Genomic DNA, 27,632 nt, shown 5'->3' on the forward strand with positions numbered 1-27,632 from the left:
CATTTTTAATTAAACTATAGAAAATTGCATGCAAAAAACCTGCATAGGTGTGAATAAAATTTACTGCCTTAATTTGAATAGAATCTAACACATAATTCACACCATAACTATTCATTAATCAGCTGTTGCTGCTGCTACACCACCATAGCATGGCTGTAGAAAATTGCATGCGAAGAACCTGCATAGATGTGAATTAAATTTACTGCCTTAATTTTAATAGAATCTAACACACAATTCACACCATTGAATGACTATTCATTAATCAGCTGTTGCTGCTGCTACACCGCCATAGCCTTACACATGGCTGCAGAAAATTGCATGCAAAAACCTGCATAGATGTGAATAAAATTTACTGCCTTAATTTGAATAGAATCTAACACATAATACACACCATTGAACGACTATTCATTAATCAGCTGTTGCTGCTGCTACACCACCATAGCTTTAGGCTAAGTGCACACGTACCGGAACTCTCGCGGAAATTACCGCGAGAATTCCGGAATTCCATTCCGCGGGAAAATCGCATTTTAAATTCCCGCGATTTTCCCGCGGAAAAACTAGCATTTTGCAAGCGTATTTAGCTTGCAAAATGCTAGCGTTTTCCAAGCGATCTGTAGCATCGCTTGGAGAACTGATTGACAGGTTGGTCACACTCGTCAAACACAGTGTTTGACGAGTGTGACCAACTTTTTACTACTGAAGCCGCCTATGCAGCATCAGTAGTAAAAGACAGAATGTAAAAAAAAATAAAAAATAGTGTTATTCTTACCTTCCGACGTCCCGCGCATCCGTTCCCAGTAATCCTTTGCGAAAATGCCCGTGATGACGTCCGTTCTCGTGGGATCGCGATGTCTCGCGGTAATTCGCGATGACGTCGCGCGAATGACCGCGAGACTTCGCGATCCCGCGAGAACGGACGCCATCGCGGGCATTTTCGCAAAGGATTACTGGGAACGGGAGCGTGGAGAGAGGCGGGAATGCTGCGCGGGATGCCGGAAGGTAAGAATAACAATATTTTTTATTTTAAATTCTATTTTTTACAGAGATATAGTACCCAAAGCCCGGAGGACAGTCTCCTTTCCTCCGGACCGTCGGTACCATCCGCAATTGTTCTGCTTACTTTCCGCATGGTGTGCACAGCCACATGCGGGAAGTAAGCGGAACAATGCATTCCTATGGGTGCGGGATCGCCGCGATTCCGCAAATTAATGAGCATGCTGCGTTTTTTACCGCGAAGCGATTCCGCCGCGGTAAAAACCGCAGCATTAGCACAGCATTGCGGAATCCCATAGGAATGCACGGGATGCTTATTTTTCGCGGCAAAATCGCGCGGTTAAAACCGCCGCGGAAACGCGAAAAAAACGCCACGTGTGAACTCAGCCTTACACATATAATATGCCCCACAATATACTTAGTATCTTTAATTAGATACAACAGGGCTAAATGGCTGTAGAAAATTGCATGCAAAAACCTGCATAGATGTGAATGAAATTTACTGCATTAATTTGAATAGAATCTAACACACAATTTACAACATTAAATAACTATTCATTAATCCTTTTTTTTTTTTTGTGTTTTATATATTTCTTATATTTCTTTTTATTTTATTATAGAAGTCTATGTTATCATATTGATTGCCTGAATGGGATACACAATACTATCACTATCTGGAATATATGTTTTTTGATATATATGTTATTTTGCCTGTTTTTGTTTTTCTTCTCAAATATCTTTATGAGCAACATGTGTGGGTTGACGCCCTTTTCTTACGACGGGGGGCCATGTCCACACAGCATATAAAGCTATCACTTGTATAGACCGAATACAACTCTGTACTGTAACCTGAAGAAGAGGTGCTGTTTGTCTCCTCGAAACGCGTAGTTTTTGTAGTACAATTAATAAAGAACTTGAAATATTTATATGGATTTCTGAAGAATTCGTGTCACTGTAGCAGCGCGGTTGCTCAGAAGTGCTTTTCTTGATCCTCAACTTGTGATTCTTAGTGGACGTTTCCACCTGCATGAGCTCTGCAGCAACTATACAACTGCAAAAAATGTTGTGAGTGGTTGTGTCTGAACACAACCCACAAAGGGTGAGTACTTCAGAGTACTTCTTTCATTTTCATTGATTTATACCAGGTGAAGCCCTATGTCTGCGCCCCCTCCCTTGTTTTTCCTTCACCAAAAGATAGAAGCCAATAAAAGACGGTCAGTGGGTCCTGCTTTTGAGATTGAGGATAACGTTTGGTTGTCATCTAGGAACATTAAACTTGAAGTACTGACAGTGAAGTTGGGTCCAAAGTTTATTGGTCCATATGAGATCCTAGAGGAGGTCAATCCTGTAGCACTTAGGTTAAAGCTTCCTCCATCCCTTCGCATCCCTATCGTATTCCATAAATCCCTTCTGCATTGTCTCCCTCAAACCCGCCTCCTCCAATTTCAGTAGACGGTAGCCTGGAATATGGGGCTCAGAGGATTGTGGATTCTCGGAGGTTCCATAATTCCCTCCAGTACCTCATCCACTGGAGGGGATATAGACCAGAGGTGAGATCCTGGGTCCCTGATCGAGATGTGAAGGCCAATCAGTTAGTCCGGTACAGGGGCGTGCTGAAACTGTTAGTACTGCGATTGACAGCATGGCCATCCAGTCTGGTTCAGGGGCATGCTGAGCTGTTGGTGTGTTTGACAGCTCGACTTTTTTCTTTGACTGACTACTGTTTGACAGTTCGACTAGCCAATCTGTAACCGGGAGGCATTGGCAGTCTCTAGGTGTTCACTATCCCGGGTAATGCCATGCCTACTTAACTGAGCAGCTTCTCCCCGTGTTAGGCGTCGGATTCCTGACACTGCACAGCAGGAATCCAGAGCCAGACATCCAGCGGTCTCCCATTCTCCTTCGACCGCTCAGGGTGCTGCTCAGCAATCACGGCGAGCCAGGCATGTTGCTCAGACTTGCTCTGACAGCCTGGATGGTGCAACAATGGTAGCGCAACCTCCTCTGCAGGGAACCGCTCCAGAGGCTAAGTCCTCATGCCGTGCTACTGGGCATGCCCGCAAGGTGACCTCTCAGTGGAGAGCAGGGGTCACATGTTCAGGTCCTGTGTCGGATCTGATTTGTCCTTCCCAGGGTACTGGAAGGTCCCGGAAGCGCATGGCTATAAAAAGCCCGCATGATTGCTCGGCCATGCGCTAGTGTAGCATATTATGCTGTGTGTGTGTATGGTGATGGATGCATGGACTGGTGACTGACTTATTAAGAAACCCCTTCCCTCTGATAATACGAATGGTGACAGAGTGTTGGTTAGTCAGCGCCAGATTGTGGCAAGCTACACGCCACTGTGCCTCCTGCACTGCACACTAGCGTCCGACGGTGTCCGGCCTTCCGGCGCCGTCGTGCAGCGGCTATAGTTATTGCCGCACTGCGGTAGCAGCGTCCATTGGCGGTTGTGGCTGCAACGCCACTCGCTGGTCATCCTGTGAGGCTAACAGTGCCAGCGTCCTTATATTTTCTATTGTAAGACGACTCTGTGTCTTAACAGAGCCGCTCTTAGCGTTCGGGTGATGTTAACCTGAGCGCAGTACTATACCTTTTGGTGCATCTGCCTTTGTCCAGCAGTGCTCTTACCATCTACCGAACGGTGGACCCCGGGCGGCGAACGCACCTCCTATTATTTATATCTGGTGCGTTCCGCCGACCCTAACACCCAGACTACTGCCCGGCTGTCACGTCGGCGGTGATCGCCGCCGTTCCAGCAGCGGCGGTGCCCGCCGCCGCCTCCTGCTGTCCCGCGCAGGTGCCCTAGGCCGCGGGTGCGCGCTCTGCAGGTTTCTTAACCCTGCAGTGCCCGCCCAGAGGCCCTGGCCGTCCAATCATCCAGTGGCGTATGGTATATCAGGCGTCTCCAAGATGGTGGAGATGCCTGATTATCGTGTGCTACTCCTTGCGGCATTCTGGCCGAGTTGTAGGGGTCTTCCCTACAACTTCTTTCTGTACCCTGTGCTGTACTCCTCACTCAGTCCTGTACTCCGTCCTGTACTCCGTCCTGTATCCCTTACTCAGTCCTGTACTCCGTATCCCATCATGTACTCCGTACCCCGTCCTGTACTCCGTACTCCGTCCTGTACTCCGTCCTGTACTTCGTCCTCCTTCCTGTACTCCATCCTCCGTCCTGTACTCCGTACTCTGCCCTGTGTTCCTGACCCGTCCTGTATCTCCGGTTCATCCTGTGCTCTGGTTCCCCCAGTTGTTCTCTGGTCCCTTGAGCCACCCCTCTTGGTTCTAGCTGTCACGGTATCTGTCTTCCGAGGGTCTGCCCCTAACGGTCCCTGTATAGGGGTCGGCTGCACCTGGCGCGCTCGCCCTCGAGAGCTCCAGTTCCGCGATCCAGTTGGTCCACTCTCGGACGTTGCCTTCCTTGGTCGTCACACAGGCGTACATTCATCATGTGAGGTTTGTGCTTTGTGCTCTGCTGTGCCTTGAGTTCTATATGCTTGATCTGTTGCCTGACTTTGGGCTTCGTTCTGACAATCCACCTGTTTAACTTCTTAGCTCTGATCCATTATCCTCACGGTACTCTGACCTCGGAACGTTACCTGACACTTTTGTCTCTTCCTTCTGTTTATGACGTGCCCTCCTGGCTTCTGACCTTGGACTCCTTGACCACACTGGCTCACTGCTTGGCCGTGAGAAGTGACTAGCGTCACATATAGATTGTTATTGATGTAATGATTCCAAATTTTGTATATTATTTTAACCCCTTAATGACCGAGCCAATTTTTACGTTAATGACCAAGCCAAGTTTTAAAATTCTGAACACTGTCACTTTACGAGGTTACAACTCTGGAGCGCTTCAACGTATTCCACTGATTGGGAGAATGTTTTTTGTGACATATTTCAATATAAGTTCACTTCATGATAGTGGTACAATTTGGACGGCCTCACTCTTGGATTCTGGGAGGCTTCTTATAGCCTCATTGTGGGGTCATTCCTTGTCACTTATACATTGATCCTTAGCCGAGTTTGTGTGACCCTAATGTGCTTGTGCCTGTGCTACTTTATGCTTGCTTGGTTTTGATCTGGTTCTGCTCCCGTTACGAGTTTTGCCTGTCCCTCTTGTACTACACTGCTGTCTCCGTGTATGACTTCTTGGCTAAGTCCTGACGTTTCTTTGCTCGCCCCTCTGGTACTTCACTGCTATCTCCGTGTATGACCCCCGTTTGTCTGACCTGAGTTCCCCTTTCCTCTACTCCAGGGTCACTGTAGTGTTCTGCACTCATTTCCAGCAGCAGGATGCTAAGCCCCACCCCCTGTGGTCACATGATCGTAGGTCCTTTTGATTCCAGCTACCTTGTGTCCCAGGTGTACCTGAGCTTCCCCTGCAGCATCTGACCCCGGGCCCTCCCGCAGTGTGGGTGAGTCACCCTGCTCAGCCGTGGCAGTTCGCTGGCACTGACAGGATCCTGATATTTTTTGAATGAATAATCTGCTGGAATAATTAGCGGACGCCATGTTGCGTTTGGAGAGCCTCTCATGCGCCTAAACAGTGAAAACCCCCCCACAATTGACCCCATTTTGGAAACCATGCACTTCAAGGATTTTATCCAGAGGTATGGTGAGCATTTTGGACTCACAGGTATGACACAGAATTTGATAACATTCATTAGGTTGTCATATTGACTGTCGTTATTACTGTTGAGCCCAAGTGCTCATTACTCCAAGACAATGACCCAAAATATACAGCCAAGGCAACAAAGAAATGGTGCAAAAAGAAGCACATTAAGGTCATGGAGTGGCCTAGCCAGTCTCCAGACCGTAATTCCATAGAAAACTTATGGAGGGAGTTGCCAAGTTGCCAAGCGACAGACTCAAAATCTTAATGATTTAGAGATGATCTGCGAACAGGAGTGGACCAAAATTCCTCCTGATATGTGCACAAACCTCACCATCAACTACAAAATACATCTGACTGCTGTGCTTGCCAACAAGGGTTTTTCCAAATATTAACCCCTTAGTGACAGAGCCAGTTTGCAGCTTAATGACCAGGCCAATTTTTACAATTCTGACCACTGTCTTTTTATGAGGTTATAACTCTGGAATGCTTTAACGGATCCCGCTGATTCTGAGATTGTTTTTTCATGACATATTGTACTTCATGTTAGTGGTAAAATTTCTTTGATGTGTCTTGTGTTTATTTATTGAAAAAAACAGAAATATGGCAAAAAATTTTGAAATTTTTATGCCCTTAAATCAGAGAGATGTGTCATACAAATTTCTTAATAAATAACATTTCCTACATGTCTATTTTACATCAGCACAATTTTGGAAACAAAATTTGTTTTTGTTAGGAAGTTATAATGGTTAAAATTAGACCAGTGATTTCTCATTTTCACAACAAAATTTACAAAACCATTTTTTTTAAGGACCACATCATATTTAAAGTCATTTAGAGGGGTGTACATGACAGAAAATACCCAAAAGTGACACCATTCTAAAAACTAGACCCCTCAAGGTGCTCAAAACCACATTCAAGAAGTTTATTAACCCTTTATGTGCTTCACAGGAACTAAAGCAATGTGGAAGGAAAAAAATTAACATTTAACTTTTTTTTGCAAAAAATTTATTTAAGAACCAATTTTTTTATTTTCATAAGTGTTAAAAATGAAAATGAACCAGAAAATTTGTTGTGCAATTTCTCCTGAATACGCCGATACCCCATATGTTGGGGTAAACCACTTTTTCAGCGCACGGCAGAGCTCGGAAGTGAAGGAGCGCCGTGTGACTTTCTCAACGCAGAATTGGCTGGAATTGAGATTGGATGCCATGTTGCGTTCGTAGAGCCCCTGATGTTCCTAAACAGTGGAAACCCCCAACAAGTGACCAAATTTTGGAAACTAGACCGATTATGGAACTTATCTAGATGTGTGGTGAGCGCTTTGAACCTTCAAGTGCTTCACAGAAGTTTATAACGTAGAGCCGTGAAAATAAAAAATCATTTTTTTCCCACAAAAATGATATTTTCGCCCCCAAATTTTTATTTTTACAAGGGTAACAGGAGAAACCATACCCCCACAGTTGTTGTGCGATTTGTCCTGAGTACGCTGATACCCCATATGTGGGGGTAAACCACTGTTTGGGCGCACGGCAGAGCTCAGAAGGGAAGGAGTACCGTTTGACTTTTTCAATGCAGAATTGGCTGGAATTGAGATTGGACGCCATGTCGCTTTTGGAGAGCCCCTGATGTGCCTAAACAGTGAAAAAAACCCACAAATGATACCATTTTGGAAACTAGACCCCTTAAGGAAATTATCTATTGTAGATGTGTGGTGAGCACTTTGAACCCTCAAGTGCTTCACAGAAGTTTATAACGCAGAGCAGTGAAAATAAAAAAAATCACTTTTTTCCCTCAAAAATGATTTTTAACCCGCTATGTTTTATTTTCTCAAGGGTAACAGGAGAAATTGGACCACAAAAGTTGTTGTGCTATTTGTCCTGAGTACAATGATACCCCATATGTGGGTGGGGAACCACTGTTTGGGCGCATGGGAGAGCTCGGAAGGGAAGGAGCGCCATTTTGGAATGCAGAGCTTCCAGAGCCACTTGTCAGGAACACCGCACTGCACTTGCTCACTGAGCCAGTGCGCGTGTCCTGAGTAAGAGAAACTGTGCTCTAAGATACCTGTGGAGCAGGGCAGCAGCGGTGAAGATGCGTGCTAGACCAAAAGGACCTGAAGCACGTGACTGCTGGGGGCGTGGCCTACACTCCAGAGAGCTAGGAGCAGCAGGAAAACTCCTAGAAGGGTAACTACAGGACGAAGTTATCAAGGGGCATAGACAGAGGCGTAAACAGAACAGGCCAGGGTCAAAGCACGAGATAGCACAACGGTACCAAAGGATAAGACAGAACGGATAGTCAGGACGTAGCAGAAGTCAGGAACCAGAGAAGCAGATACATAGGCACACAGGGGTCACCACACTCGGCCAAAGGCAAAAGTATAACTTACAGAGATTGGAGTTTCCCAGGGCTATAAAAAGCTCTCCTTGAACCAAAGAGAGGCCACAATAATTAATCCCTGATGTGCAGGTCAAAACCTGCACTGGCATCATGACTGTACCCCCCTCTCAATGGGGGGCCTCTGGACCCCCAGGCTTCCCCGGGTATTTGGCATGGAAAGCCCGAGCCAGGCGATCTGCATGTCAAGAGTGAGCAGGGACCCACGAGCGGTCCTCCAGTCCATATCCCTTCCAGTGGACCAGGTACTGCAAGGAGCGGCGCACCCGCTGAGAGTCCACAATATGTCCGGCCTCATACTCCAAGTAACCCTCCACCAACACTGGAGGAACAACAAGCTCTGAGTCCTCCTTGACAGACCCCACGGGTTTCAACAGTGATTTATTGAACACATTGGATATTTTTAAGGAGGTGGGTAGACGCAGCCTATATGCCACTGAGTTGACCATCTCCACAATCTCATATGGACCAATGAACTTTGGTCCCAATTTAGCTAATGGTACCTTCGAGTTGATGTTACGTGTGGAAAGCCAAACCTTCTCTCCCACCTGAAACATGTGTCCCCGGGCTCACTTTTTGTCAGCAAAATATTTATACCTCCCCTGGGCTCGAGAAATATTATGCCGAACTTCAGCCCAGAGGCTTTTTAATCGTTGATCAGATCTCTCCGCCCCTGGACAACCGGAATCTACCCGTGAAAACTCCCCAAAATGAGGATTAAACCCATAATTGATCAGGAATGGGGACATGTTGGTGGATTGATTCACCCGGTTGTTAAAAGCAAACTCCGCCAATGGTAACGCATCACACCAATCCTCCTGTCTGGTGGAGGTCAGACACTTGAGAATCTGTTCCAGGGATTGATTGGTGCGTTCCGTCTGACCATTAATCTCCAGGTGATATGCCGAGGAGAAGGAGAGTGAGATGCCCAATTTCTTACAGACTGCCCTTCAAAATTTGGCCACAAACTGCACACCTCTGTCAGACACAACATTCAAGGGTACCCCATGCAATCAGACCACATGCCGCACAAACAACCTTGACAATGTTTCTGCTGAGGGTAATGCTGCCAAGGGAATGAAATGAGCCTGTTTTGAAAACCTATCCACCGCCACCCAGATCACGGTATTGCCCCTGGAAGGTGGAAGACCGGTAATAAAGTCCATGGAGAGATGAGTCCGTGGCCTATCAGGAACCGGTAAAGGTTTGAGTTCCCCAGCCGGCCGGTTATGCAAGCTTTTGGAACGGGCACAAACTCCACAAGCAGAAATGAATTTCTTGACATTGGACCCAAGTGAAGGCCACCAAAAAACCCTGGCTACTGCCTCTCTAGTGGCCGTGATACCGGGATGAGCACTCAGCCTAGACTCATGAAACTCCTGCAGAAGTCTAGGCCGCAATAAATCTGGAACAAACAATTTATCTCCTGGCGTGGCCGCCGTAGCTAGGCACTGGGCTCTCAAAATTTCTTGTTCCAACTCTGACGAGACCCCCGCCACTACTACCCCTGGGTGAAAAATGGAGGACGGCGGCTCAGGGGGAGACACCGGGTCAAAACTTCTGGACAGCGCATCCGCTTTAACATTTTTGGACCCTGGTCGAAAAGTAATGGAAAATTGAAAGCGTGAAAAAAAAAGTGACCAACGGGCTTGTCTTGGAGTAAGCCTCTTAGCAGATTCAAGGTATGCCAAATTTTTGTGATCAGTGATAACAGTGATCGGGTGAGCCGCCCCTTCCAAAAAGTGCCTCCATTCTTCGAATGCCAGCTTGACCGCAAGAAGTTCTCTATTGCCTACATCATAGTTTCTCTCTGCAGATGAGAACTTCTTGGAGAAGAAGGCACACGGTTTGAGATTAGTAAGGGTGGCCGGTCCCTGGGACAACACTGCCCCCACCCCTACTTCAGAAGCATCCACCTCCACAATAAATGGTTTGGACGGGTCTGGCTGAACCAACACCAGGGCTGACATGAAACATTTCTTAAGAGCTGAGAAGGACTCCTTAGCGAGTTCCGACCAATTTTTTACATCAGCCCTCTTCCGAGTAAGATCCGTGAGTGCTTTAACCACTTGAGAGAAACCTTTAATGAATCTTCTGTAATAGTTTGCAAATCCCAAGAAGCACTGGAGCCCCTTGAGATCACGAGGCTGAACCCAGTCTGCAATCACCAGCACCTTTTTAGGATCCATACGAAACCCCTCACTAGACACAATCAGCCCCAAAAAAGACAGTTCCTGTACGAAAAACAAACATTTTTTCAATTTAGTAAACAAGTGGTTTTCCCTGAGTCTCTGGAGAACTGTCTGTAGATGTTGCAAGTGAGACTGACAACGTTGATAAAGTTCTAGAAAATATCGGGGGCATTAGTTAACCCAAATGGCATAACCAGGTTTTCAAAGAGTACCTCAGATGTGAGGAACGCAGTTTTACACTCGTCCTCTTCCCGAACCCTTATCAGGTTGTAGGCCCCCCGGAGATCTAATTTGGAGAACCATTGGGCCCCAGATAACTGGTTACATAAGTCTGGGATGAGGGGAAGTCTGTAAGTGTTCCTAACCGTTATCTTGTTAAGTTCCCGAAAGTCCAGGCACAGCCACAAACCACCAACTTTCTTCTTCACAAAGAAGAATCCTGCTGCCACAGTTGACACAGAAGGCCTGATAGGCCCTTTGCAGAGACTCTCAGCTATGCCCTTTGCGGAGACTCTCAGCTATGTACTCCTTCATGGCTTGGCGCTCAGGCCCGGACAAATTGAACAATCGAGTCTTAGGTAACTTGGTCCGGGTACTAAATCATTGGCACAATCGTAGGGTCTATGTGGTGGCAGCGCCTCAGCCTCGCTTTCGGAAAATACATCTTCAAAATCCTTCAGGTACTCCGGAATACCTTCCAGACCGACAGATGACACAGATACGGTTTTAACAGAGTTAACAAGAGGCCCCAGGTTAAATCATTTATCTTTGCATCGTCATTGATTGATCTCCCCCGTCACCCAATCAATGGTAGGATAAAGGCGTTGAAGCCAAGGCATCCCCAGTACCAGTCCTGCAGGCAAGTTATCTAACACAAGAGAAGTTAATTTTTCCACATGAGTGGGACCCACTTTCAGAGAAAAAAGTTCCGACCTGAAACAGATACCGTCCCGGGTAAGAGAGGACGAGTCAATTGCCACAAGTTTAACAGGATCCTGAAGCCTGACTGTCCCTATCTTATTAAGAGTCATAATCCGGGCATCAATCAGGTTAACAGCAGAGTCACAGTCAACAAAGGCGGTAGTCTGAACAGGACCATCACCAAGTTCCAGTTCCACCCGAAGCACAAATTTTGTAAGTGAGGAAAAAGGTTCCTGAAGGTCTGGGTAGCCTCCTCGACTACTACCCAGACCAAGTTGTTTCCCGCCACCTTGGAGGATGACGGACAAGAGGGGCAGTCCTTCTTCCAATGTCCAGATTCACCACATTAGAAGCACAACTGCTTCTCCCGGCGACGTCTTCTTTCCTTCTCACAGGTGACAGCGCTCACCTCCATAGCCTCAGGAGGAGTTTGGGTCTCACTTCCACCGGAGAATAATGATGTTTCGAGTTGCATAACACCTCTTGCCCGCAGTCTGCAATCCATGCGAACCGCTTGGGTCATGGCATCCTCCAGGGAGCCAGGTGGAGGATGGAGTGCCAGGGCATCCTTCAGACGTTCACACAGGCCTCTATGGAACAACCCCCGAAGGGCGGCATCACTCCAAGAAATCTCAGCTGCCCGACGCCTAAATTCAGAACAAAACCACTCGGCCGAGTGCTTCCCCTGACAGACACTCATCACCTTGTCCTCAGCCAAACGCACTCTATCCGGCTCATCGTAAATATGCCCTAAGGCCTCAAAAAACGTATCCACAGTTATTCTCTCCAGGGCAGAAGAGGAAAGAGAAAATTCCCAGGCTTGCAGGGCCCCCCTAAGCAGGGACATAACCACTCCCACCCTCTGTTTTTCATCCCCAGAGGAGCGGGGTCTCAAGGAGAAAAAGTTACAGCCCTCCTTAAACGCTCTAAATTCATTTTTGTTACCAGCAAATGTATCTGGTAACTTAACCGGGGATTTGGGTGAGACCAAAATGACATCTCTAGTCCCCACCTGCTGAAACCCAGCGGAAAGCACTCCCTGAACCGAGTCTGCAACCTGCCGTTGGGACTGGGCCAGAGCTTCGTGTTCTAAACTTAGTTTCTGCAGTGGCTGAGTCAAGAATTTCACCTGCTCAGATAAAGCATACATTGGGTTCATGCTGCAGAAGAGAGAAAAAAAAAAAAGTTCACGGTCAGTTATAATGTCAGGAACACCGCACTGCACTTGCTCACTGAGCCAGTGCATGTGTCCTGAGTAAGAGAAACTGTGCTCTAAGATACCTGTGGAGCAGGGCAGCAGCAATGAAGATGCATGCTAGACCAACAGGACCTGAAGCACGTGACTGCTGGGGGCGTGGCCTAAACTCCAGAGAGCTAGGAGCAGCAGGAAAAATCCTAGAAGGGTAACTACGGGACGAAGTTACCAAGGGGCATAGACAGAGACGTAAACAGAACAGGCCGGGGTCAAAGCACGAGATAGCATGACAGTACCAAAGGATAAGACAGAACAGATAGGACATAGCAGAAGTCAGTAACCAGAGAAGCAGATACACAGTACAGAATCAAGAGACAAACTCACAACAGTGGACAGCACCGGGTCAGAACCATATAAGCAAGTTAGAAGACAATCAGAAGGCACAGGCACAAAGGAGTCACCACACTCGGCCAAAGGCAAAAGTATAACTGACAGGGATTGGAGTTTCCCAGGGCTATAAGAAGCTCTCCTTGAACCAGAGAGAGGCCTCAATAATTAACCCCAGGCGTGCAGGTCAAAGCCTGCACTGGGCTCAAGACATTAACTCCTGATGTGCAGGTCAAAGCCTGCACTGGGATCATGACACCACTGATGTGCCTAAACAGTATAAACCCCCCACAAGTGACAACATTTTGGAAACTAGACCCCTGAAGGAGCTTATCTAGATATGTGGTGAGCACTTTGAACCCCCAAGTGCTTCACAGAAGTTTATAGACGCAGAGCCGTGAAAATTAAAAATAATTTTTTTTTCCTCAAAAATGATTTTTTAGCCCATTATTTTTTATTTTCCTAAGGGTAACAGGAGAAATTGGACCACAAAAGTTGTTGTGAAATTTGTCCTGAGTATGCTGATACCCCATATGTGGGGGGAACCACTATTTGGGCGCATGGGAGAGCTCAGAAGGGAAGGAGCGCCATTTTGGAATGCAGACTTTGATGGAATGGTCTGCGGGCGTTGTGTTTGCAGAGCCCCTGATGTGCCTAAACAGTATAAACCCCCCACAAGTGACCCCATTTTGGAAACTAGACCCCCAAGGAGCTTACCTAGATGTGTGGTGAGCACTTTGAACCCCCAGGTTCTTCACAGAAGTTTATAACGCAGAGCGGTGAAAATAAAAAGTCTTTTTTTTCCACAAAAGTGATTTTTTTAGCCCCCAATTTTTTTTATTTTCCCAAGGCTAACAGGAGAAATTAGACCCTCAAAGTTGGTAAATAGTGGAAACCCCTCAATTCTTGCTCCAACCCTAACCCCAACACACCCCTAATCCTAATTCGCCCTAACCCTAAGTCTAACCCTAACCCTAATTTTAACCCTAGCCCTAACCCTAATTCCAACCCTAACCCTAATTCTAACCCCAGCCCTAATTCTAGCCCTAACCCTAATGGAAAAATGAAAAAAAAAAAAAATTTTCTTTATTTCATTATGTTTGCCTAACTAAGGGGGTGATAAACAGGGGGGGGGGGTATTTACTATTTTTTTTTATTTTAATCACTACAATAGTTTATCACAGTGATCAAAATGAATTCACGGCAGGCGCCCTGCGCATGTGCCCGCCATTTTCTTCTGGATCCAAGATGGCGGCGCCCACCGGAGGACGCCGGCGGGACACTGGACCACTGGGAGGGGATCCACGACCACCGGGAGGTATCAGGGGGGGATCGGGGACCTTATTTCTCTCTCCTCTGATGTGTGATCACATCAGAGCAAAGAGAAATTAAATGCAAAATCGCTGCTCTTTTTTTTTTGCCATCGCCGTTATAGGGTTAATAACAGGGGTCGGTAAAAACCAACCCAATTCATGTTCTCTGGGGTCTCGGCTACCCCCGGCAGCCGAGACCCCAGAGAAAATCCGACACTGGGGGGCGCTATTTACTTTCTCCATAGCGTCGTGAATTAACAGCGCTGTGGTTTAAGTACGGTACCCTTAATTACCGCCATTAAAAAGCGTATTGGCGGTTGTTAAGGGGTTAAGTCTTGTTTGCCAGAGGGATCAAATACTTATTTCTCACTGCAAAATGTGAATAAATTGATATACAATGCGATTTTCTGGATTTTATTTTTTATATTCTATCTGAATGTTAAAATTAACCTACCCTTAAAATTCTAGACTGTTCATGTCTTTGTCAGTGGGCAAACATACAAAATCAGCAAGGGATCAAATACTTATTTCCCCCACTGTATATCATGTCAGAAGAGAAAAAAAATCATTGTAACATTGGGCACTCATTTTTTGTTTTGATCGCCATTATTTACTGAATAACGGCGATCACGTCCTTCGACACTGGAAAATCTGGCCCTGATAAAGTTCTCCGGGGTCTCGGCTACCTCAGGTAGCCGAAACCCTGGAGATTTTCCAACTCTGGGGGACGCTACAGCTTTAGTCAAGATCGCTGTTTTAAAATGGCGATGAGGGAATTGGTACCCTTAGCGGACGATGTTTTAATGTGTATCAGCGGTCGCTAAGGGGTTACCACTTTGGGACTTGTATCTGATCAAAGTTTACAAAGCATTGAATAGGTGAGATCAAATGCTTCTTGCAACTTGTGTGTTACAACCTTTGCGCTGCTCCTGATTGTCTGAGCATGGTGATCAACATAATAAGTAAGGTACAGCCTGCTGCTAATCACCGGCACATTCTTCACTACTCTGGAACCAATGAATTTGAGAAAACCTGGAAATATCATAGGGATGTATTATATCTTAAATCAATATTTTTTTTGAAATTCAACAAAATTTGTAGCCTTTACTCATGAATTGAGAGTGAAAAATCAGTTGTGAAGGTGATGGAAGCTGATTTTTTTATAGGATATAATACAAAGTTGCTTATTTTCATGTGTATTATTGATTTATTAAATAAAAATTAAAACGACAGTCGCAGCCAGGTGCAGCACTTCGTCCCTCACGACTCTCGCCATATGGCTAAGCAGTATTTACACCCACCTACAGGGTATTTCCACGTTCAGCAGAAATTGTAAGACAAATTTTGGTACCATTTTTACCCATTTATCTGTGTGAAAATGTAAAATCTGGGGGGTAAAAATGTAGTTATTTTTATTCACTGCTCAATGGTATAAAATTCTGTGACGCAAATGTGGTGTCAATATGATCACTGTACCCCTAGATGAATTGATTTAGAAGTGTAGTTTGTAAAATATGGTCACTTACTTTGGGTTTCTGCTATTCTGGCACCTCAGGGGCTCATCCAGTTGGTCATGGCACTCTCAAACCTTTCTGGTAAATTCTGAACTCCAATCTGTCACTTCTTCCCTTCTGAGGTTTGCTCTGTACCACAAACATACTGTAGTTTTCGACTATATATGTTATTCATGTACTCAGGACAAATTGTTTAACAAATTGTAACTTTTATTTTCTTCTATTAGTCTCTTTTAAAATTAAAAACTTGGGGCCAAAGGAACATTTTAGAGGAAAAAATATTGTATTTTTTCATTTACCTGTAAAGGTCGGCCAGGACCATATTCATCGCCAAGGACACTGGGGCACCTGAGCCCTGGCCTCCCTTCACAGACATACTACATTTCTTGAGTAGTTCATTTGCCTCTACATTTTTGGTGCTGATGAGGTCCACACTCATTTTCCTGGGGTCCCCTTTGGCCTTGGGAGAATGATCAGAGACACAGCCGAAGTATAATTCAAAATACAAAACTTTACTCTCGGAACTTCGTAGTACATCCAGATCCAGTACAGCATTTACAGCAGTATTTTCACATCACACAACACTTCTTCCTTCCCTTCCTTACCTGCTCTGTTACATGGCTCGAGATCAGGTCCTACCGTTCTGTACATTTCCTTGGTATCCTGTGCAGCCTGGCTTCCTTTGAAAGTTCCCCCGGCCATTTCGCCCTGGCCATGAGGGCATCTGCCCATGCTAGGAACTGCCACATGATGAGTAAACCACTCTTCTGTCCTGCCGTGTAGCTTCTTCTCTAGAAACTTCTGTAGCTATAGCTATGCCACTTGCACTTCACCTGTAACTTTACTGCTTCTTGCTCTGGATTTGGTGGTGCTGCTCCCCACGTTCTGGATGACTGGGCTCATACTTCTGAATAACATTGCGGGGTATCTAACTTGCCCGGGCCAGAGGCCACCCGAGCTCTATGGGCGTCCTCGCCCTCACTGTCCCTAACCAGGATGCTCCCTTCCCTTTAACTAAGTGACACCTCCTATATTAACTATCTACATTTTCATTATACCCTCTATTGTCCTATATACACCGCCGTGCCCCATCTAGTGGCCCATTAACAATATTACATTAAATAACCTGGTATACATATACAGTTTGGTCCATATATATTTGGACACAGACAACATTTTTCTAATTTTGGTTCTAGACATTACCACAATGAATTTTAAGCAAAACAATTCAGATGCAGTTGAAGTTCAGACTTTCAGCTTTCATTTGAGGGTATCCACATTAAAATTGGATGAAGGGTTTAGGAGTTTCAGCTCCTTAACATGTGCCACCCTGTTTTTAAAGGGCCCAAAAGTAATTGGACAGATTAAATAATTGTATATAAAATGTTCATTTCTAGTACTTGGTTGAAAACCCTTTGATGGCAATGACTGCCTGAAGTCTTGAACTCATGGACATCACCAGACGCTGTGCTTCCTCATTTTTGATGCTCTGCCAGGCCTTCACTGCGGTGGTTTTCAGTTGCTGTTTGTTTGTGGGCCTTTCTGTCTGAAGTTTAGTCTTTAACAAGTGAAATGCATGCTCAATTGGGTTGAGATCAGGTGACTGACTTGGCCATTCAAGAATATTCCACTTCTTTGCTTTAATAAACTCTTGGGTTGCTTTGGCTTTGTTTTGGGTCATTGTCCATCTGTAGTATGAAACGACGACCAATCAGTTTGGCTGCATTTGGCTGGATCTGAGCACACAGTATGGCTCTGAATACCTCAGAATTCATTCGGTTGCTTCTGTCCTATGTCACATCATCAATAAACACTAGTGACCCAGTGCCACTGGCAGCCATGCATGCCCAAGCCATCACACTGCCTCCGCTGTGTTTTACAGATGATGTGGTATGCTTTGGATCATGAGCTGTACCACGCCTTCGCCATACTTTTCTCTTTCCATCATTCTGGTAGAGGTTGATCTTGGTTTCATCTGTCCAAAGAATGTACTTCCAGAACTGTGCTGGCTTTTTTAGATGTTTTTTTTAGCAAAGTCCAGTCTAGCCTTATGATTCTTGATGCTTATGAGTGGCTTGCACCGTGCAGTGAACCCTCTGTATTTACTTTCATGCAGTCTTCTCTTTATGGTAGATTTGGATATTGATACGCCTACCTCCTGGAGAGTGTTGTTCACTTGGTTGGCTGTTGTGAAGGGGTTTCTCTTCACCATGGAGACTATTCTGCGATCATCCACCACTGTTGTCTTCCGTGGGTGCCCAGGTCTTTTTGCATTGATGAGTTCACCAGTGCTTTCTTTCTTTCTCAGGATGTACCAAACTGTAGATTTTGCCACTCCTAATGTTGTAGCAATTTCTCGGATGGGTTTTTCCTGTTTTTGCAGCTTAAGGATGGCTTGTTTCACCTGCATGGAGAGCTCCTTTGACTGCATGTTTCCTTCACAGCAAAACCTTCCAAATGCAAGCACCACACCTCAAATCAACTCCAGGCCTTTTATCTGCTTAATTGAGAATGACATAATGAAGGGATTGCCCACACCTGTCCATGAAATAGCCTTGGAGTCAATTGTCCAATTACTTTTGGTCCCTTTAAAAACACGGTGGCACATGTTAAGGAGCTGAAACTCCTAAACCCTTCATCCAATTTTATTGTGGATACCTTCAAATGAAAGCTGAAAGACTGAACTTCAACTGCATCTGAATTGTTTTGTTTAAAATTCATTGTGGTAATGTCTAGAACCAAAATTAGAAAAATATTGTCGCTGTCCAAATATATATGGACCTAACTGTACTAGACACAGCATAATAGCGAAATTACGTAGCAACATAATATACATGCATATTTACAGCAATTAGCAGCATAGGGAGCTTAAAGGGCTAAAACCTTCAACCCCTTACATACCTATACCAATGTTATACAATTGTGTGAATTGCTTTAGGGTTAAAAATACTCACTACACCCCTAGATGAATTCTTCAAAAGGTGTAGTTTCCCAATTGGGGTCACTTGTCGGGGTTTCTGCTGCTTTGGTATGTCAGGGGCCCTTCAGATGTGACATAGCATCCGCAGTCTATTCCCGACAATTTTGCACTCCAAGAGTCAAATGGTGCTTCTTCCTTTCTCAGCCCTGTCGTGCGAAGAAACAGTAGTTTTTCACCGCATATGGGAATCAGCGTACTCAGGTGGAATTACACAACAACTTGCATGGTCCATTTTCTCCAGTTACCCTTGTGAAAATGTCAAATTTGGGGCTCATTTTTTCCTTCCACAGTGCTTTAATTCTTGCGAAATTCTTAAAGGGTTAATAAACTTTCTGAATGTGGTTTTGAGGGGTACAATTTTTAAAATGGTATCACCTTTCAGTGTTTTCCTGTCATATAGTCCCCTCAAAGTCACTTCAAATGTAATGTCAATAAATGTGGTTATATCAATTGTGTTGGAAAAATTATTATGCAAATTATCTCTTCAGAGTGAATGCGAATTTGAACCCTAGTGCCACCTATTGGAAATGGCAATCCTACAAGTCAATATCGACTCTTTAACGAGTCTTGCAATATTACTTTGGATAAAAGACAAATCAGAATCTCAATTTGCAGACACGGTGTTTAGGGGCATTGCCCCTTGTCAGTGCAAGGTGTGAGATCTGATATGGTTAGGTGAGAGGCTAAGACTCTGGTCTAAGGGATAAGGTTTCTCTTTATAGAGCGTGACATGCCAGCTGTGGCACACCAGTACGAGGAGACTTAAATGTCTTGCATGTTCCTCTGGGAAATTAAATATGCAAATTGTCTCTTCAGAGAGAAAGAGGACTTGAACTCTAGTGCCACCTATTGGCAAGTTGTTTAATAACCATTTTGTGTGATAAAACTATCTGGTTTAAGGGCATAAAAATTAAAAGTTTGAAAATTGCAAAATTTTCAAGATGTTTGCCATAAGTCCGGTATTTTCACAAAAAAACACCACAAAAAAATCGACCTAAATTTACCATTAACCTGAAGTACAAAATGTTATGAAAAACAGTTTTAGAATCACTGAGATATTTTGAAGGGTTTCAGAGTTACCACATAAATTGACACTGGTCAGAATGGAAAAATTTGACCTGGTCAGGAAGGTGAACACAGGCTTGGTGTGAAGGGGTTAAATATCTGGTTGAGCAATATATGAGGTTGGTGTATTTTGGCACTTTTTTCTGCTGACCGTTTTAAGCACGCCCAATCGATACATACAAGTTATCTTGGTCATTAGTGAATATAAAACAGATTTTGCCCCAAAAGTATTTTAACTCCAGAAAACATGGATTTAACCAAATTCTCTCTTTTCATATTTTCAACTTTTTTGATATTTGACCAAGTAGATGGGGGTAAGCTACTTGTTGTTCCCATGGATGGAAGTCACTGGCTCAGCTTGCGTCTTGTGGTTGAGAGACTCGTGCAAAATGGACATGATGTTGTTGTCGTAATGCCTGAAAGCAGTTTAACCATGGGTGGAACAGAAAAATACACTGTACAGACCTTCCCTGTTCCATACACGAGTCAAGAGATAAGTGCATACTTTCAGAAACTTAGTAAAGAGCATTTTACGCTGCCCTCGCATTTCCCCTGGATTGCTACTGCAATGCTAGATAGTATGATGGTTGTATTTAATATGTTTTACAAGACATGCGAGAGCTTAGTGCTCAACCAGCAGCTAATTCAAAAACTTCGGGATGAGAAGTTTGATGCTGTATTCACGGATCCATTTTTACTATGTGGTGTAATGATAGCAGAACATCTTGACTTGCCGAATGTGAACTTCCTCAGGGGGTTGCCCTGTGGATATGACTATGACGGTGCTCAGTGTGAAACCCCACTGTCATATGTGCCTAGACAATTTAGTAAGTTCTCTGACAAGATGACTTTTATCGAACGCGTGAAAAATCTGATGATCAAGCTGCTGGAGCCATATTATTGTGGAGTTATTTATTCTTCTTGGGTGCAGTTAGCTACTGAGCTCTTGAAAAAAGATATTACCCCCATTCAGCTTTTCAGCCGAACTTCTATTTGGCTTCTAAGATATGACTTTGTCTTTGAGTACCCAAAAACAATAATGCCAAACATGATTTTTATTGGAGGCATCAACTGTAGACTACAGAAGTCTCTACCCAACGTAAGTCCTATTTTTATTTGCACATTTTACATAAATGTTACTGAATTTACAGAGAGTCTGTCACCCCCAGGATGTATATGACCTATTAATATGGGCATACAGGTAATAGAAATGGTACACTAGTCATACCTGTATGCCTCATATTAGCGGTCTTGTTGTTGAGAAATGTTATATTCTTTCCTTATACTAATGATTTATTCCAGGCTCTGAGGCATGCGGTGCCTGGAAGAAATCCCTAACTCCTGTCTTCAATGTAATACTACCTTCCTCCCATGCACATCAGTTATGGCCCCGGAATCCTGCGCCTGCGCCCTGCACTCCCTCAAAAATCCATACCTCTACCTCCCTTCCATGGCCATTGCATTCAGTGATCTTCTGCGCAGGCGCCAGCGAGTCACTGCGGTACAGCTTAACTGTGTATTATACAATATAGCGGTGTATTATATAGTATAGTAGTGTATTATACAGTATAGCTGTGTTTTATACAATATAGCGGTGTATTATATAGTATAGTAGTGTATTATACAGTATAGCTGTGTTTTGTACAATATAGCGGTGTATTATATAGTATAATAGTGTATTATACAGTATAGCTGTGTATTATACAATATAGCGGTGTATTATATAGTATAGTAGTGTATTATACAGTATAGCTGTGTTTTATACAATATAGCGGTGTATTATATAGTATAATAGTGTATTATACAGTATAGCTGTGTTTTATACAATATAGCGGTGTATTATATAGTATAATAGTGTATTATACAGTATAGCTGTGTTTTATACAATATAGCGGTGTATTATATAGTATAATAGTGTATTATACAGTATAGCTGTGTATTATACAATATAGCGGTGTATTATATAGTATAGTAGTGTATTATACAGTATAGCTGTGTTTTATACAATATAGCGGTGTATTATATAGTATAATAGTGTATTATACAGTATAGCTGTGTTTTATACAATATAGCGGTGTATTATATAGTATAATAGTGTATTATACAGTATAGCTGTGTTTTATACAATATAGCGGTGTATTATATAGTATAATAGTGTATTATACAGTATAGCTGTGTTTTATACAATATAGCGGTGTATTATATAGTATAGTAGTGTATTATACAGTATAGCTGTGTATTATACAATATAGCGGTGTATTATATAGTATAGTAGTGTATTATACAGTATAGCTGTGTTTTATACAATATAGCGGTGTATTATATAGTATAATAGTGTATTATACAGTATAGCTGTGTATTATACAATATAGCGGTGTATTATATAGTATAGTAGTGTATTATACAGTATAGCTGTGTTTTATACAATATAGCGGTGTATTATATAGTATAATAGTGTATTATACAGTATAGCTGTGTTTTATACAATATAGCGGTGTATTATATAGTATAATAGTGTATTATACAGTATAGCTGTGTTTTATACAATATAGCGGTGTATTATACAATATAGTAATGTTTTCTACAGTATAACAGTTTATTACACAATATAGCAGTGTATAACACAGTATAGCGGTGTATAACACAGTATAGCGGTGAATAACACAGTGTAGTCGTATATTTTACAGTATAGTGGTGTATTTTACAGTATAGCATTACACAGAATAACGGGGTATTATACAGTACATTATAGTGGTGTTTTATTCTTTGCGCACAGGTAAGCACATGGCTCTAGCAATTGCATTTAGATTTAGGAGACCAGTCTAATACATATGTAAATACTCTCAAATTGATATTTCAAGGTGAAAACAACTAGTTATGGAAACAGACAAGATATCCGCTGTAAATATTTGGTGCTGCAATGTACATGTTCAGTGTGGGAATGAAGTGCGAGTTTGTTGTATATTGCAGCTGATACTCTACTGAATCTAGCCTCAATAATGACAGACACATTAAGATAGTTGACAAACAGAGGGGTCTTTGTACGCCATTGAGATCATCATGTCAGGGCAGTTGAAAGCCAAACAATGTTTTCTGGGTCAGCCATCTACAGAATCCTATTAGACCTCACTAGATAGTCAAATTTGTGGATTTTTTTTCTGTGTGGGAATAGGAAGGGGGGGGGGGGGCAAAATTCTTACTAAACACATACACAAACTTGTTAAGACATATTGTATCCAAAGTGTCTACTGCTGTGGCACCATAAGGGCTCTGTAAATGCAGCATGGCACTTGCATACCATTCAAATAATGGATTTTCCCCCCAATTTTTTTAATTCTACCAGCTTCTGAATGGGTAACAAACTTCCTGAATGTGTTGTTTTATTTTTTCATTTTGTCTCCTAAATGTAATTATTGTTTGGGTTTATATCTTTATATATATCATCAGAAACTGGAGGCAGCACTCCGATAAAATATGGCAAAAAAAGGGATTTATTAAACCCATAGTGGTGACATTTCGGTTCGGAAGTGTGAACTTTCTTCAAGCAATAACAAGGTGAAAATGCCATATATTTAGCCTATTAATGACCGCCGATACGCCTTTTAATGGCGACAGTTAAGGGGCCTTATTCTTCAGCACTGTTTTATAACAACACTGAGAAAGGGTATGACGCCACCCAGCTTTGTAAAATTTCCGGGGTCTCGGCTGCTGGGGGTAACTGAGACCCTGGAGAACATATATAAATGTATAAATGAATATGTATAAAATGAAGCAATGGCTCGCAGAACAATCAGGGCAGAGCAAGCGAACAGCCTGCTTTGCTCCGGCAGTGAAACTGAATCTGCCTCTGAAGTTTTCTGCTAATGACAACTACTCTTCCATCACGGGATCCCACAGTCCGATGGTAGCAGAGACGGTCGTCACTGCTGAAGTTTCATAGGCAGGACCAAGTACTGCAGTCCCCTGTCATGCGGGTATCGTCTTAGGTAGGTCCTTGGGGCCCTAACTATCCTTGTCCTGGGAGTACTCTCAATGGAAGAGAGGCCCAAGTCTCCGACCTCACTATGCTTCTGTTAATCTCTGGTCTGTTCCCTCCAACACCACATGAAGCATGGGACAGAAATGTAACAAGACACACAAGACAAAGCAGGGATAACAGAAACCCTCTATCATACAAAACACCAGCCAACAATAGGAATGAGGACAGGTACAGGGAAGAATAAACTGAAAGGGAAAACAGGGACCAGGAGATACACACAGGTACAACAGAAGACCTCTACAACAACTTCTCTCCAAAACACTTAGCTAAAGCACACAGCACAGGAAGACAAATCTCCAATAGCAACAACAAACTCATTTTTAGCTTCTAAGAGCAATGAAGCAGAACTTTCACTGGCAAGGCAGAAAGGATCTGGCCAGGTTTTATAGGAAGAGTTAACATAGCAGAAGCAGCTGATGGAGCAGCATGTTTCTGACCAGCATAGAAAGGGTTGTTAACATCTTCAGCACCAAAGGAAACCAAATTAATTTAATATGGGATCCAAATACACAGGCTAAATAAAAAAAAATCTGAGATTTACAATACGCAGTGATCTTTTACCCCCAGATCTCCCAGGTTGGTGTGACACACCCATCGCTGTGGTATCATGACAATTCATTTTCCCCTCGCAATCCCCATTTTTTTAACAGCCCCTGGAATAAAATTAGATGTCACCAATTTTACCCCCTTAGATTTTTTCCAAATTTTCATTACCCCAAAAGTCCTACAGTTGATTGCCCACCAAACCAATTCATATGTCCAACAATATATTTCCCAGAAACCCACTGCCTTTTATTCCCAATCCTGGATCCCCACAAATGTCCTTGAAATAAAAAAATTTTTAGGCCCTTACTGTCAGCATGTGGTTAGTAAAAAAAAACAAAACACACTCAGCTCCTACTGGGCATCAAAATCTGTCCACAGCATCTCTGTATTTGCAGCTGTCATGTCCCGAGCCCATTATGAAGCCCTAATGAAATTCCTACATTTTAGTGACAATTCCCAAGCTACCTCCCTCAAGAACTGACTACAACTACGATAGCCTAAGCAAATTGAGACCCCTAGTTTCCCTCCTACAACATTAATGTCTAAATTTATATACCCCAGAGCACAATGTTACAGTCGATGAGTCCTTAATGAGTTTCAAAGGCCGTTTGTCATTACACCAATTCATACCCTCCAAGTGAGCCAAATACGGCATCAAATTGTTCAAAATGTGCGAGAGCACATCAGGGTACACATCCGCTTCCCTAATATATGAAGGAAGAGTGTTGTGAGTTCATTTTCCCCTTCACCTTTGATGTCTGATGAACTCCATCTGCTGGTGAAGAGAGGTAGTGAAATTGATTGGGATGGGATCATAGAATCATAGAATCGTAGAGTTGGAAGGGACCTCCTGGGCCATCTGGTCCAACCCCCTGCTCAAAGCAGGATTCGCTAAATCATCCCAGTCAGATGTCTGTCCAGCCTATGTTTGAAGACTTCCATTGAAGGAGAACTCACCACTTCTCGTGGCAGCCTGTTCCACTCATTGATCACTCTAACTGTCAAAAAGTTTTTTCTAATATCTAATCTGTGTCTCCTCCCATTCAGTTTCATCCCATTGCTTCTAGTCTTTCCTTGTGCAAATGAGAATAAAGTTGATCCTTCTACAATGTGACAGCCCTTTAGATATTTGTAGACAGCTATTAAGTCTCCTCTCAGTCTTCTCTTTTGCAAACTAAACATTCCCAAATCCTGCAACCTTTCCTCATAAGACAGGGTTTGCAGACCGGTCACCATTCTGGTCGCTCTTTTCTGAACTTGCTCCAGTTTGTTGATGTCTTTTTTAAAATGTGGTGCCCAAAACTGGACACAATATTCCAGATGAGGTCTGACCAAAGAGGAGTAGAGGGAAATAATGACTTCACGTGATCTAGACTGTATGCTTCTGTTAATACATCCTAGAATTGCATTTGCCTTTTTTGCTGCTGCATCACACTGTTGACTCATATTCAGTCTGTGATCTATTAGTATACCCAAGTCTTTTTCACATGTGCTGTCACTTAGCCCTATTCCTCCCATTCTATATATGCTTTTTTCATTTTTATTGCCCAGATGTAGTACTTTGCATTTCTCCCTGTTAAAAACCATTCTGTTAGTTGCTGCCCACTTCTCCAGTTTATTTAAATCTTTTTGAATCCTCTCTCTCTCTTCTCTAGTATTAGCTATCCCTCCTAGCTTTGTGTCATCAGCAAATTTAATCAGTTTACCCTCAATTCCTTCATCTAAATCGTTGATAAAGATGTTGAACAATACAGGGCCCAGGACAGAGCCCTGTGGTACCCCACTTGAGACATTCTTCCAACTGGATGTGCAGCCATTTACGACCACTCTTTGGGTCCGATCACTAAGCCAGTTATGAGTCCACCTAACAGTTGCCTTGTCCATTCCATACTTAGTCATTTTTTCAATAAGGATTGTATGAGAGACTTTGTCAAATGCTTTGCTGAAGTCAACATATACTATATCTACAGCATTTCCTTGATCCACCCAATCAGTGATACCGACATAGAAGGAAATTAAGTTAGTCTGACATGACTTATTAGTTACAAACCCATGCTGACTCTGTTTAATCACTTCATTCTTATCCAGGTATTGACATACATGTTGTTTTAATAATTTGTTCAAAGATCTTTCCTGGTATAGAAGTCAGACTCACCGGCCTATAGTTGCCTGGGTCCACCTTCTTCCCCTTTTTGAAGATAGGAACAACATTTGCTCTTCTCCAGTCTTCTGGCACTTCTCCTGTTCTCCAAGAATTTTCAAAGATTATGGAGAGGGGTTCAAAAATTTCTTCTGCTATCTCCTTCAGTACTCTGGGGTGTAATTCATCTGGACCTGGAGACTTGAATTCATTAAGGTTAGCTAAGTGTTTCCTCACTATCTTTCTGTTTATAGATATCCTGGATTCTTCTATTCCCTTAATAGGACAGTGAATAACAGTTGATGTTGCATTTCCTTTCTGAGAGAAAACAGATGCAAAATAGGAATTTAAAAGTTCAGCCTTCTCAACATCCTGTCTTACCATTTCATCATTTTCATCCTGTAAAAATCCTATAGCATCTTTGACTTTTCTTTTACTTTTGACATATCCCCAAAATCCTTTATTATTGCTTTTGACATCTCTTGCAAGCCTCAGTTCATTTTTAGCTAATCTGATTTGTGCCCTGCAGGTTCTGCAGACAGCATTATATTCTTCTTTAGATATGCCTCCCTCTTTCCATTTTATAAACATTTTTTTCTTCCTTTTTAGCATGTGTTTAAGTTCTGTGTTCATCCATCCTGGTTTCCTTAAATGCTTCCTATTCTTCCCTCTTTTCTTAATTGTTAACAACTGTGCTTTGAGAATTTCATTTTTCAAGATTTCCCATCCTTCCTGGACATTTTTGTCTTTAAGGATATCCAGCCATTGGATCCCTCCAATTCTCTTTCTGAATCCCTTAAAATCTGCCTTTCTGAAATCTAACCTTGACGTCTGAGTCTTCACAGGTCTTCCGCCTCTAGTTATCCAAAATTCTGAAATAGCATGGTCGCTACCTCCTAGGGTCCCAGCCACTTTTACCTCCTCAACCATTTCCTCCCTGTTTATAAGGATTAGATCCAAGGTAGCAGTTCCCCTTGTTTTCTCCCTTACCTTTTGGAAGATAAAGTTGTCAGCAAGAGAGGATAAGAATTTCCTTGACCTGTTAGTTTTGCCTGAGAGAGATTCCCAACAAATGTCTGGATAGTTGAAATCTCCCATGACAACTATGTCATATTTTTTGGAGAAGAACCTGTCATCTGAACAGGTGGAGTATGATTGGACATCTGGAATTTCTGAGTGGATATAAGGCAGCTGATGTCCTGCAGGGTTTGCTGGTGATCCTTTCTGCTCTGAGCTCTGGAATCCAGTTTTAGTTCCTGTCTACTAAAAGCTAAGTTTTTGCCCTGCTGTTATTCCATGAGATTTTGTCTGGTTTCCTTGGTGTTTGTGTTC

The 27,632-nt window shown here is 43.2% G+C and overlaps 1 protein-coding gene across 2 annotated transcripts in view; it reads left to right on the top strand.

Moving 5' to 3' along the window:
- Positions 1 to 27,632, top strand: part of LOC141091822 (UDP-glucuronosyltransferase 1A1-like) — a 269,983-nt gene that overhangs the window by 12,869 nt on the left and 229,482 nt on the right. The window contains exon 1 of one of the 2 annotated variants that reach the window (XM_073577569.1): positions 19,780 to 20,674. The exons of the other annotated variant lie outside the window; for it this stretch is intronic. Coding sequence (XP_073433670.1) covers positions 19,823 to 20,674 — 852 coding nt within the window. The 5' untranslated portion in view covers positions 19,780 to 19,822. Of the gene's footprint in view, positions 1 to 19,779; positions 20,675 to 27,632 lie in introns of those variants that run through there. 2 annotated transcript variants of the gene reach the window in all.

The sequence above is a fragment of the Dendrobates tinctorius genome, unplaced genomic scaffold (genome assembly GCF_039654945.1).
Source record: "Dendrobates tinctorius isolate UK_male_01 unplaced genomic scaffold, ASM3965494v1 ptg000056l, whole genome shotgun sequence".
Lineage (NCBI taxonomy): Eukaryota > Metazoa > Chordata > Amphibia > Anura > Dendrobatidae > Dendrobates > Dendrobates tinctorius.